The 12,134-nt window shown below is 44.2% G+C and overlaps 1 protein-coding gene across 21 annotated transcripts in view; it reads left to right on the top strand.

The window, feature by feature from the left end:
- LOC422151 (fibronectin type III domain containing 3A-like) overlaps positions 1 to 10,079 on the top strand; it is a 37,731-nt gene extending 27,652 nt beyond the window's left edge. For all 21 annotated transcript variants that reach the window (XM_015278350.4, XM_046940935.1, XM_420152.8 and 18 more), the window contains 14 exons: positions 70 to 244; positions 1,054 to 1,140; positions 1,359 to 1,497; positions 1,861 to 1,929; positions 2,169 to 2,287; positions 2,385 to 2,490; positions 2,947 to 3,122; positions 3,753 to 3,866; positions 4,204 to 4,353; positions 4,667 to 4,947; positions 5,545 to 5,757; positions 6,448 to 6,614; positions 6,843 to 6,964; positions 7,520 to 10,079. In XM_015278350.4, the coding sequence (XP_015133836.2) occupies positions 70 to 244; positions 1,054 to 1,140; positions 1,359 to 1,497; positions 1,861 to 1,929; positions 2,169 to 2,287; positions 2,385 to 2,490; positions 2,947 to 3,122; positions 3,753 to 3,866; positions 4,204 to 4,353; positions 4,667 to 4,947; positions 5,545 to 5,757; positions 6,448 to 6,614; positions 6,843 to 6,964; positions 7,520 to 7,837 (2,236 nt within the window). In that variant the 3' untranslated portion in view covers positions 7,838 to 10,079. The remainder of the gene's footprint in view (positions 1 to 69; positions 245 to 1,053; positions 1,141 to 1,358; positions 1,498 to 1,860; positions 1,930 to 2,168; positions 2,288 to 2,384; positions 2,491 to 2,946; positions 3,123 to 3,752; positions 3,867 to 4,203; positions 4,354 to 4,666; positions 4,948 to 5,544; positions 5,758 to 6,447; positions 6,615 to 6,842; positions 6,965 to 7,519) is intronic.
- Positions 10,080 to 12,134: the final 2,055 nt, after the last annotated feature.

Genomic DNA, 12,134 nt, shown 5'->3' with positions numbered 1-12,134 from the left:
TGATATCATTCATTCTCTCATCAGCTACCCAATGCCATTGTTAACTTCCCAAAAAAACCATTCTTCCAGTGGGTTTAGTGAGACAGTGACGTACTACACAGCAGGAATGGTCCCCCCAGCCCCACCACCCCCGGTGCTCGTTGAAGCTGGAGTGACCTGGCTGGCCCTGCAGTGGAGCCCACCCAGCGGAGTGTCCTCAGAGGACTCCCTCACTTACACTCTAGACATGGAAGAAGAAGGTTCTGTAAGTGCAGCTTTCTTTCACATCTATACAAACTCAATACGCAGTTGGGCATAAATAAACATTTCGACCAATATTTTACTTCCAAATAAACTGGCAGGCACTGCATGCATTTATGAAACAAAGATGAAGTTCCAGCTCTAAGAACAACAACAAAAAACAATCTGTCTGTTAGGAAAATTTCTGCTCCAGTAAGCTTGCTCAACCATCTTTATCCCAAAGGAGACAGGACAGTCTTCATCTTTCTTAATTTGAATAAAGCGAGAGTCCACTGGAGTGTAACCCTATGGGGTCTCTCACAGTTCTGGGGGACACACAGCTGCCCTGTTATCCCTGTACCCCAATGCTAGTGAGCCCTTCCCCTTTCCCCATTGGCTGAGGTACTTGGGGTTCACATTCTCTCCATTCTCCTGTCAGCCATCCCCCTGTGGTACGCCCCTTTGTTGACACATACTTTGTACTCTGGATTCAGAGTTTGTTGTTTTGCTCAACTGGAACTGTCTTTGTATCATGTAAAGTCTGTCACTCTGCATTGTGCCCAGCAAACAAGGTGTACACAAGGTGCTAAGCCAGCATCTTCTGCCATGTACTTGCCAGATGACTTTGTTTAACCAGATCCTTGGGACTGAAACTCTTCTTCTCAGCTTTTTCTTTTATCTTGTTTTGTAGGGGCCCCCTATTCTTCCTTTGTTCTCCCCAAATTTCATTTTACAAGGACACCTTCCACGTCTTTCCTTACTGTCCAATCACTTTTTCATTTCATCATGGAAAATTAGTGACTGCATTTTGTTCTTGTTTTTATTTCTTTGTAGGGTTATGGTTTCCAGCCACAGTACAATGGAGATGAACTCTCATGCACTTTAAGAAATCTTAGAAGGAGTACATTCTATAAGTTCAGGGTTTGTACTATGTTTTGTTACTGATTTAATTATGACTGTATGCATTTCTGGGGTTTCAGCATTTTCTTATAGCTAAGACCCTTTCTATGGAGACTGGAGAAATTTACCTGCAATTGTTGTTGGTTTTGCATGGGAGAGTTTTGTAACTCAGAACTGTATAATGTGTCATTAAATCAATCTTTCCAGTCACTTATGTGTTCTGTTTGTTCCTGAAACAGCTCTTTGCCTACAACAGCGAAGGAAAAAGCAGTCCAAGTGAGGTAGTGGAACACAGCACCAACCCTGACAAACCTGGGCCACCAAGTAAACCAACTGCAAAGGGGAAGATCCATTCACACAGTGTGAAAGTAGCATGGGGTAGGTTTGTAAGCACTGTGTTCGAGTTGTTCTCATACACTTGTGTATGTGCAGTCACCTGGTAATGCAGATTGAAACACAGAGGCAAACCCATAGGCTGAGCACTTGTCTCTGCAGGGAATGGTATTGCAGGAGCAATGCATAGTACTTCTTCATATAATCGTGATTAATAATAGAAAAAAACATTGCTCTGGAAAATGTACTGTGACTATATGGATGTACACAGTTTTCTTTTTGAATTGATTTTTTTACTTGAATTAATTCTACAGCAGATTTAAATGTTACCTGAGGACAGTTGATAACAAAGTAATGCATTTTCTTTACATCCTCAGTAATTCATTTTAAGGTGATGTTTTCTTTCAGAACCACCGAAAGATAACGGAGGATCAGACATTGCTAAATACTTCTTGGAAATCTCAGAAGCAGGAATTGGTAAGCAGTTGTCATTAACTACTAATTGGGCTTGTGTACTAACAGAGCTTGTGATTCACTACTGTCGCTGTAGTGATTGCTGTTCTTTTCTCATGTATGGTTTTTGTTATGTTCTTTGTCTAATTCGTCCTTCAATTTGAGTGCTGTGCTTTATCTTCATCATTAATAACTGCGCAGGAATTGTTGAGGTTGATTTTTGAAAGAGCTTTTCAGTATATAGTATGGCTTTTTTGCTGCAGGGAGTAAATGGGACACCATCTACAGCGGTTCCCAGAGAGAGCACGTGTGTGATCATCTCAAGCCTGGTACTTCATACAGAATGAGAGTTCATTGTGTCAGCAGAGGTGGGGAGAGCCAGGTGAGAGCAAGGAGAATGAGTTTACTTCAGAAAGCAGTTTCGATCTGTTTCACTGCAATGTTTGCTTCCACTCTGAAATGATGTGTGTTACTGCCAGGCTTCTGATATCCTGACTGTTACGACATCAGCAGTTCCTCCAGGGCCATGTCCCCCTCCATGCCTGGCAGGCAAGGCGAAGCCCAAGGAGATCACGTTGCAGTGGGGTAAGCTACTGAAAAATCTGTTGAACACTGTGCATGTCTGCAATGATATGGACAGAGTTAAATGAGTGTCTTCCAGCGAGGAGACCTCGCTGGCTGCCTCGTTACTGATGCATTCGTTATTATTGGCAAATAAAGAATCAACCCTCTTTTTATTTATTTTTATTTATTACTTTTATCTCAGTAAAGGAGATAAGTGAGCAGCAATGCAGATAGACTGTTTTTTGAAGGACATTTATGAAAGAGCCTGATAAAGGCTATCTTAAACTAATATACCAGTTCCTGTGGGGGAAGAAAAGCTTGGTGTTGTTCTGCTCAGCTGCAATGAACACCTGCAACCCTGATTTTTAGCATGCATCTAGCTTGACTTGTAGCTTGAGAAGGCGAAGTAGAAACAAGTTAGAAGACAAAAAGGGCTTAGTGAAATTAATAGAAAAAAAATCCCTTTTTATTTTGCAGGCCCACCACTTGTAGATGGAGGTTCTGACATAACAGAATACATTATAGAGATGGCAAACTCAGAGCAGGAGGAGCGCAGACAGGTGTACCAGGGTGCTGCGCCCGAGTGCACTGTGTGCAACCTGCTCCCTGGGAGAATGTACTGCTTCTGGCTGCGGGCAGCAAACAGGGTTGGGGTAAGTGCCCTGCTAACAGAGCCAGGTTTTGCACAAAAGGTGGTGGTGGTGCTTTCCAGTTCAGAGCCTGATGGTGTCTTGTAGCTTGTGTTCTGTCATATTTTCATGAGAAAAGCGGAATTTCTCATGTATATTAAAAAAAAAAAATGTAAACCCTACGTTTCTGGTGGTGAATAATTACTTGGTGTTTGTGCCTTAAGAAATTGCCCTGTATTATACAGTTATGTGGACTTTACAGGTTGGTGCTGTGGGAATAGCATTGTGCAGAGAGGGTGTGTTCAAACAATGCCAGGTTTGAATGAGGTTAGGGTAAATGTTGGTTGTGTAAAAGCCTTTCTGAAACACTACCCAGCTGCTTCTGGAGGTGAGATCCTGACCATGGGGAAAGGAGGAGTGACACGACTGCAGGAGTGGGAGGTAGTGGGAGGGTTATAGGTGCCCTGTAGGCACAGAGCCAGTTTGTAAACTGCCTGAAAGGAATTGAAAATGATGCTCTGAAAATGAGCATGGAAATCTTCTATTTGCTTCCTGATTGTTACAAGTAATCTGTTTTCTTCAGCTTATACGCTCACCTGTCAGTTTTTGCTTGACTCTGTTGCTATATTCATGAGGTTGTACTTCTTTTTGCAGTTTGGTCCTCACTCGGACAAAGCAGAGATCTGTACTGCCCCAGGGCCCCCTGATCAGTGCTGCAAACCTACGATCACTTGTAAAAACGCAGCTTGTGTTGCAGTTTCCTGGGAGGTAGGTGCTAATGGTGTTCAGTAAGACAGAAATGATTATACAGCTCTTAGAATCGTGGTAACGTACACATGGCACAGAAATGGAAGAAGTGACAGGTGTATGGGTGTAATATTTCAGACGTCTCTGTGTAGAGGCATATGTTATTTTTGTAGATTTGGTGCCTGTATTAGTTGTAGTGAAGTGCAAGAGTGTCATATCTGAGAAGACAGACTGTTAATAAATACACTTCTCTCAAACTCAGCTTTTCAACCCCAGTGCTTGTTTTGATGTCTTTGTTGGTGTAGTGAGAGACCATACTTGTATGATGAACATGTAATTTGTTGCTTGAAACCTGCAGAGTCCTGCGTGCAATGGTGCAGAAATCAGTGAATACAGACTGGAGTGGGGACAGGTGGAAGGATCAATGCATGTCATTTACACAGGCCCTTGCCAGAGCTATGAAGTAAAGGGTCTCACACCTGCAACCACGTATTATTGTCGTGTACAGGTATGAAAAGCCTTTTTTGTATTAGTAAACAAGGGAGCAAGTAGATATAGCTGGAAGAAAAACTTCAGTTCTGGATGAATGCAATTATGTACTGTCATTTATTAGGGCTTTCCTTCCCCCCCAGTCCCTCCTAACTACATGTATCTAAAAATAAGATGTTGCATTAAATACCAGGAGTTTTGTCACGTTTGCGATTTATTTGGGCAGTTTCCCACGCTCTTCCATGCTTGTGATGGCATACAAAAGGGAGCATGTTAAATGTACTGAGTAGAAAAGCGTGGATTCAGTTAACAATCTGTGGTGTCCCTTCCAGGCTGTGAACATCGCTGGGGTTGGGCTGTTTGGAGAGACTGGAGTGGTGACAACCCCTGCATCAGTGCCTGCGGCCGTGTCCGTACTGCAGCTGCTGGAGGAAGACCAAATGGAAGTTCCTCTTCCTTTATCAACGTGCCTTGCAATTCAATGGGAAGAACCGTGTTGTCATGGGGCGGAGATCACTGGATATAATATAGAATATGGGGAAAAGCAGCTTGTAACTGTTGGAAGGAATACAAGCCACATTCTTGAGAATCTGCTGCCTGACACTCTGTACAGGTAATAATTACCAGTTTTCTTTCGAAGCCGCATCTGTAAGATTTTTCAGTCACTGACTTTGAGGGCAGTGTTTTTATGCTTTATAGTAATGTCATTCAGCTTACAGAGCATCTGCTTGGTTCACTCTGCAACTCTGAACACATCAAATCATCGTATTCAGACTTTAAGCCATGACATTTGGCAGGAAGAGTTAAGGTGTCTGCAGTAAGACTGCTGTTCAGTCTCAAAGCCAAGGCTTTACTCTAGGCTTCTTTTAATTCCTAATTGCTTATTTGGTATGATTGGTACTAAACCAAAAGATGGGTGTGTGTGTGTGCAGAGGGGTAGAGCCTCTGCTCTTGGCTGAACGTCACCTTGGAGAAGCTGGGTGCTTGTTCACAGTGTAGAGTAAGCCTGAACAATGCTGAGAAACACTGAAGTTTCATTAGGTTGAAATTGCAGTTATTTTCACTTGTTTTGAAATAGATTATTTTTAATTTCTAACTGCGTTTTAATTCCTTTATTGTTCGTAGTTATATTCTTTACAGATGTTAACTCTGATTACTTAGCATCCAGGGCCCAATAATAACCATATAGCCCTTCTTCTCACGTTTCTAGGGTGAGAATACAGGCCATAAACAGCTTTGGAGTTGGTCCTTTCAGTCATTCCATTAAAGCCAAAACGAAACCACTACCTCCTGACCCTCCTCACCTTGAATGTGTGGTCTTCAGCTACCAGAGCCTTAAACTTAAATGGGGTGAAGGTCCTAGCAGAGCTTTAATTACCAACCCTACACAGTTCAACTTGCAGATGGAGGACAGGTTTGGCAGGTAAGATAATCAGAGCATTGAGGATATTCTTGTCACGTTAAAACTTTGTGTCAGGTTTTTTAAGGCTTTTTTAAGTATTCTCACCTCTGTTTGCACCAGTGAGTTGCTTGGGTGTCCCAAGTGTTCCTGCTTTGTTTGCATTTTGGCCTCCCATCTTTCAACTACAGAAGTGCTGCTAATAGCTGCTGTGCTTGTATGTACTTGTAAGAAGTAAGTCCTATTTACTGCTCAGATAATAACACATTACTGTCTGACAGCCTTGTCAGTTTTTGGACTTCATGAACATTCTGAAATGAAGTCCAGTTTGCATACAGGCACACAGCTGTTCTTTACTTGCAATTACAAACAAACCTCGCTGACACAGGGGTTCTTCTCCTGATTGAAACCCAGAGTTCGGCCATGTATTTTCTGTGGGGTGCTGTAGCTCAGTGCCCTGCCAGTTTAATGAATGCCTGGGGAATGCCAATGAAGTCTGGAAGCAGCATGGATGGTGTGTGCTGCTGAGGAGTGCACGTAAGGAACCACTGGTCACAATAGCAGTGCTCAGCTACCTGCTGTGCACAGCACATGCGTGTATGTGATGCTGGGGCACAAGGAATGCATTGTCAGCATTTTTGTGCTAACGTCACACATACAGATTAGTGATCACTGAATACTTCTGACTTGTATGTATTGTGTTTTTTCTTCCAGGTTTGTTACAGTTTATAGTGGTCCGTGTCATACATACAAAGTACAGCGGCTCAGTGAATCCACCACGTACTATTTCAAAATCCAGGCATACAATGATGCTGGAGAGGGAGAGTTTTCTGACGTTTACGCTTTCACTACAACCAAGTCTCCCCCTGCATCTCTTAAAGGTGAGCGTTAGAGACCTCTGCGAGCTGTGTATGTGGAAGGGTGGATGCTAAAAACCCACTTTCCCAGTAAAATGGAACGTGTACAAACTAAAGGATTATGTTAAGCAAGGAAACTATGAATATGAATGACTGCAACTGGTGATTTTGGCTTCTTCCTTCCAACTGGAAGAAGCAAAAATGCTTGTACAGACCCTTTTCTAAACTACCAACAAATTGCTTCTATTCTAGCACCCAAAGCAAATCAGCTGGAAGAAAACACTTATGAAATCACATGGGAACCTTTACAGCCAATGAAAGGAGATTCCATTGTTTACATCCTTCAGCTTGCTGCTGGGAGAGAGTTTGATCAGGTACCTTCAGTCTCACAGAATGAACTTGAGGCTTTTTACTTACAAAAAGGATTGCCAACATCTTCCTCTTGAATTGTTTGTTTGTTTGTTTTTTACAAATCTGATAATGTTTTAAATTCTTAAGTTATTCCAAAGCACACTGCAGTTCCCACCTCCTTTACTCAGCTCCCGTGAGATCTGTTCCAGGCAGCAGCAGTAGTTTGAATGTTTCATGCCAGGCATACGCTTTTAACTGCACTGCAGGGAAGGAGCATCACTACAGATGTATGTCCCGGCAGGGAAGGGTGGGCAGGCTTTTTGGAGTGCTGTTCTCAAGCCCCACACAGGTTGCACAACTGTGTGTTTTCTTCAGTTTGTCGTTTTCGTCAGCAGGGAAATTCCTGCTGCTTCTGCTCTTCCTTTCAAGTAGAAGCACTTATGTGGAAATAATCTATTAAGCAAACTTGTTTCATATCTGCGTTGACGCTTTGCTTGCTGTCAGAGCAAATGGCTGCAAAGGCAGCTGGTAAGACGAATCCTTTTGAGAGTGGTTCTCTTTCTTCTTGTGCTGACCAGGTATACAAGGGACCAGAGACTTCCTTCCGTCTCACAGGCCTGCAGACAAACTGTGAATACCGGATCAGAGTCTGCGCTGGCCGTCAGTCCCAGGACGCTGCTGGATCCCAAGAACTGTATGGACCTTACAGCCCCAGTGCAGTGTTCTCATCTCAGAAGCAGGAGCTGGAGCCGCAGTGTGCCGCCGTGCCGCCGGAGCTGGCAGACAGTAAGAAGACGTTGCATGAAGAGCGCTTCATTGCGATCGTTCTTCTCTGCGGGTTCGCAGTGGTTGCTATTTTGTTTGCTGTCGTTATTCAGTACTTTGTGATCAAGTAGACAGGAACCTACTCAGTGCTCAGCTTTTTGTACAGAAGCTATTTCGGGTATTTATGGTTAGTTCTAATTGAAATCCTAGCTGGAAATGTGTGCATTTCCGCCCTGCTGCTGGCTGACAGCGAGGCTGGGTCGGCAGATCCTTTCCAAATACTGAACACAGATCTCTTGTAGAAAGGGTAATCCTTTGTCCTCTGTAATCAGGGTTAGCTGTTAAGAAAACAGCACAAACTGCCTTATTGTGCACACCGGTGTGTGTGCACGCTCTCCTCTCTCTGAATTCACACGAGGCCCTTTGGGCAGCCAGAGAGAGCCGGCGTTATTAGAACAAGTCCTTTCCAAGTACAGCTAGAGCAGTGGTAGTCCATCAGGCATCGTCGCAGTTTGGTATACGTGACATACAGCAGCACAAATGCTTAAGCTTAGAGCAGTACTGTATTGCAGAACATTACTAGAGCATACCACATTTAATATACTGTAGAAGGAAAGCAGAATATTGACTTTGACTTAGCGATATTACTACTTTACAGTTATTTTAATATTTTGGACTCAGTAATAATCATTTCGAGCGTTTAAAGTAGCGGGTGCCAGCATTTTTAGGGTTTGAATCAAGATGCTTAGACACAATGTTAGCAGGATGCCATGTCCACGCAGCAGCTGCGTTCGGATGTAACAGTGCAGAAAAGGCCCCTTTGCATTGCACGCTTGTGAACGCAGTGCTTCCTGCTGGTGGTGAGCAGCTGTTGGCCCAATCCACATTTCACTCTCAGTGCCTGAGAGAAAAGTAATTTCCTGTGCTTCGGATGAAATCTTTGCAGCGTTTCCAGAAGAGCACAGGTATTGTCTTCAAGGAGAAAGAGTGCATTTATGATAAATGTTACACTATTTGGCTCAAACTGAGCAAATGTTTTTTGTACTATTATTAACCTAAAAAATAAAACTTCAGACTGCTTTTGGATGCCCTTCTTACGTAACCCCAATGATCAAATTGTACGTGAAAGAACTCTTTTTAGCTAACATTTGTACAATGTTTTATCCGACTTGCTATCCCGGTGGTAGCAGCTTCACATTCCGTTGTTTCCTAGATGGGAATGTTCAGCCTGCTATGAGCTTCTCTGAGACGTGTCCTGTTTGTCAGGGGGGATTTTGGGTGGGCACTGTGCACTACATCTGCCCGTTCTCGTTAGTTCTGCTTGCGAATACCTACAGATGAATCTGACAGCTGTCTTCTCTGTGCCGAAGGGTTTGAAAGCTGGAGCTCGCAAGTTGAGAAAGCGTTTCAGAATGGGTCTTCCTAACAGCATGGGAGTATGGCATAGAAAGGTCGAGTTAGCGTTATCACACTATACCCACCAGAACAAGGCGCCTGTACGTGGAGTGCTGGATGTGCTAGTGCTGCAGGCCAAGGATTGCCAGTAATTAATCACTTTAAGGGTCTTTCTCCTATGGCAGTTGGTGAATAATGTTGCGTTATAGTTCGAGGCATTGTGTTGTATTTCAGATGTGGAAAACCTAAATTATGACATAGTATCGCTTAATACTCGTAAAAGTAGATTTATGGTGCAATCTGAAATTAATCTTTTCAAAACGTACTCTTCATTTTGTACTCTATTTATTTTGATTAAAAGTCCTGGAAAAATGTATGTTTGAATGTATTGTTCTACTTGTAGCAGAACTTTAAGTTAATCATTTATTATATCATAGAAATCTCTCCCTCCGCTTTTGGAAAGAGTTTTATACAGATCTTAGCGTCTTTAGTTGGCAGAAGAGTTTACAGTCTGTCTCTGTTCCTCTTTATAGTCTACTTTTAGCAAATACGACCGCCTTCAGCAAATCTCTGTTGCCAAAGGGTTATTTCTTTTAACTCTTAGAACGAAGTTTGTAGAGGTTAATTTGCAATACTATTTCTGATGATTTTTAAAGGTAAATTAGGATTGCAAGGTAAATACTAACAAGGGACGACTCCTAAAAAAGTAAAAGTTCTTCTGTAATTGCCACAAAGTACTCAGCGTTTCCAGATGTACCGGAGAGCCTCCCGCAGTGCAGACGGACATCAGCTCTTATCCATTCCAGAACGATATACCCTAGTGGCATTAATGTGTTAGGTATCTTCATTTTTCCTGTATTGTAATTTTGAGGTATCTCTATGTTAAAGCTGCCATGCATTGTATTACTAAATTGTAACTATCAAATAGATAATATATTTAATACAGCCAATAAATAATACGAATGTATTCAGATTTGACCGCAGGGTTGTTGTGTGTTTGTTGTGGGCTTTGCCCTTATCTGGGAGCAGTCGCTTCTGTAGCTGAAGAAACGTTTGCTGAGTATCACTGAACTGAATTTAAACAGGTCTTTCTGGATGAAAAGTTAAAGGTAAGTGTCCCAGAGGGCCAATGGGGAAGGAGGTGTGCCCTTACCCTTCTATCACCGCTTATATTTCATTTTGTCTCGTGCCACGAATGGTGCATAGGCTTCAGTTTGTTCCTTAACGTGTGGCTTTTTGTTCTGCCTTCAGGACTCGGGGACTGCCTTCAGGCTGCGGAGGTGCTGGGTACAGAACCTGGGCTCTGGGCTCCATGACGCGACGCAGCCAGCGGTGCTCTGGTGATCCCGTGGCAGTAAGTCTTGTCCAGCAGATGAGTTCACACCTTTGCAGGTCCCTCTTCCTCGGGCTGTGGCAGGGCATGGACCAGAGCTGGTGCTGAGCAGTGGGTGGTTGAAGACAGGCTGCGCCTCGGCCCTTGGGAAGGGTAGAACAGGAGCTCTGTGGCTTTGTAAGCAAATGACTTTCCCAGAAGGCCATTGCCATGTCTGTCCCATAAGGGGAGGGCAGGGCTGGCCAGATTTGTGAGCACAGTTTCTGAGGACATCAGCTAGAGCTGTCTGAGTTCTGGTGGCTGTCTCCCATGCTGCCCATTGTGCAGTGATCCATCCTTTCCCCCCTGAGCGCTGCTAATGGTGCTGCACTAAATCACACGCTTCACTCTGCTGTCCTCCTTACCCTGAAAGAAGTGCCTGCAGTCACAGATAGGATTAAACAGTTCTTTGATAGTGGAAAATTAACAAGGCCATTTGGACCAGTTTCACGGTTTTCCATCATTCTGTGTTTATTTAGGGCCTTTCCCACTTGAGCTCTTACCCAGCAGATGCCATGGGGTGATAAATTTTTAGTGGCTGTATTAAGTTAGAATGGGAAAGTCTTTATTTGAACATCAGTCTTCAGAATGAGACAGCCTGACATTGAGCCCTGATTTACTTTCCACTTCAGAAAAGATCAGAGATTGCGAGCTGGAAGCACCAGGGTGGGGGAGGCAAAGGGAAATGGGATCAGTGCCAGAGAAAACACAAGGAAAGCCTCCAAGGAACAGTGGGTTAATGGCACTCAGCTCAGTGTCCGAGGTGCTGCTCTCACTGCTCAGCTTGCAGCAAGGTGAGTCCTGCCACACTCCTCAGGAATTCCTCCCTAACCCTGGATGAAGTGAGCAGGATGCCTGGTACGAAAGGAACCTCATCCATCCCCCTTGGAGCTGTACTCTTTGCAGCTCTCCTGTCTGAAAGACTGTCCATAACCCATCATTTTGCAGAGCTGAATAGTGTGGGATTTGGGCTTGAAAGGTCAGTGCTGAACACAGTCACTGCGTTGTTGACAGAGCCTTCCTTTTAACGTTAGCAGGATTTCTGCTGTCATTTCCAAGCGGTTGAAGCACTGGCTGTGTTTCTCAAGAGATCGAGGCACCCCAGTGCCTCAAGACAAGCTGTCTATGTGCGAGGGCTGCGCTTTTTGCTGCACCGTAAGCACTTCTAAAAATCCTTTAGAAATCTCAACACCTGGTGCTGTGCTGGTGAGGATTTAAACAGCAGAGCCGGGGTGGGGGTGTGGGCTGCACAGTGTCTAAGCAGATTGCTCCCAGCCTGGGGAGTCGCCTCTGATGAATGTCACTGGTTCAGTGGTGGCAGTCAGAGGAGGCCTGGCCACACTGTGACCTGATTTCCTGTTTTCTAACTCTGAAAGAAACCTCAGTGTCTGGGCAGAGATGAGGAGCAACTGCTCCTTTATTCGGGCAGCAGGCGGAGTGCTCACAGTGAGCTGAACACGGGCATTCATGGCAGGGCCAGAGGACAGGAGCTGGGGAGGAAGCTTCCGTGGCCAAGCGGAGGTCCAAAAGGGCTTCTGGCTGCTCTCTGAGGTAAACCCATGTGAAGTGCCTTTCCTCTTGTAAAAGGTGCTGTTGGCAGATGGCCTGCTGAGGCTGAGTCTCACCCTAATCCCCAGTCTGTGTCCTGATCACGGAGGAAA

Source organism: Gallus gallus, chromosome 4 (genome assembly GCF_016699485.2).
Source record: "Gallus gallus isolate bGalGal1 chromosome 4, bGalGal1.mat.broiler.GRCg7b, whole genome shotgun sequence".
Classification (NCBI taxonomy): domain Eukaryota; kingdom Metazoa; phylum Chordata; class Aves; order Galliformes; family Phasianidae; genus Gallus; species Gallus gallus.
This window is presented reverse-complemented; position numbering and strand designations above follow the sequence as displayed.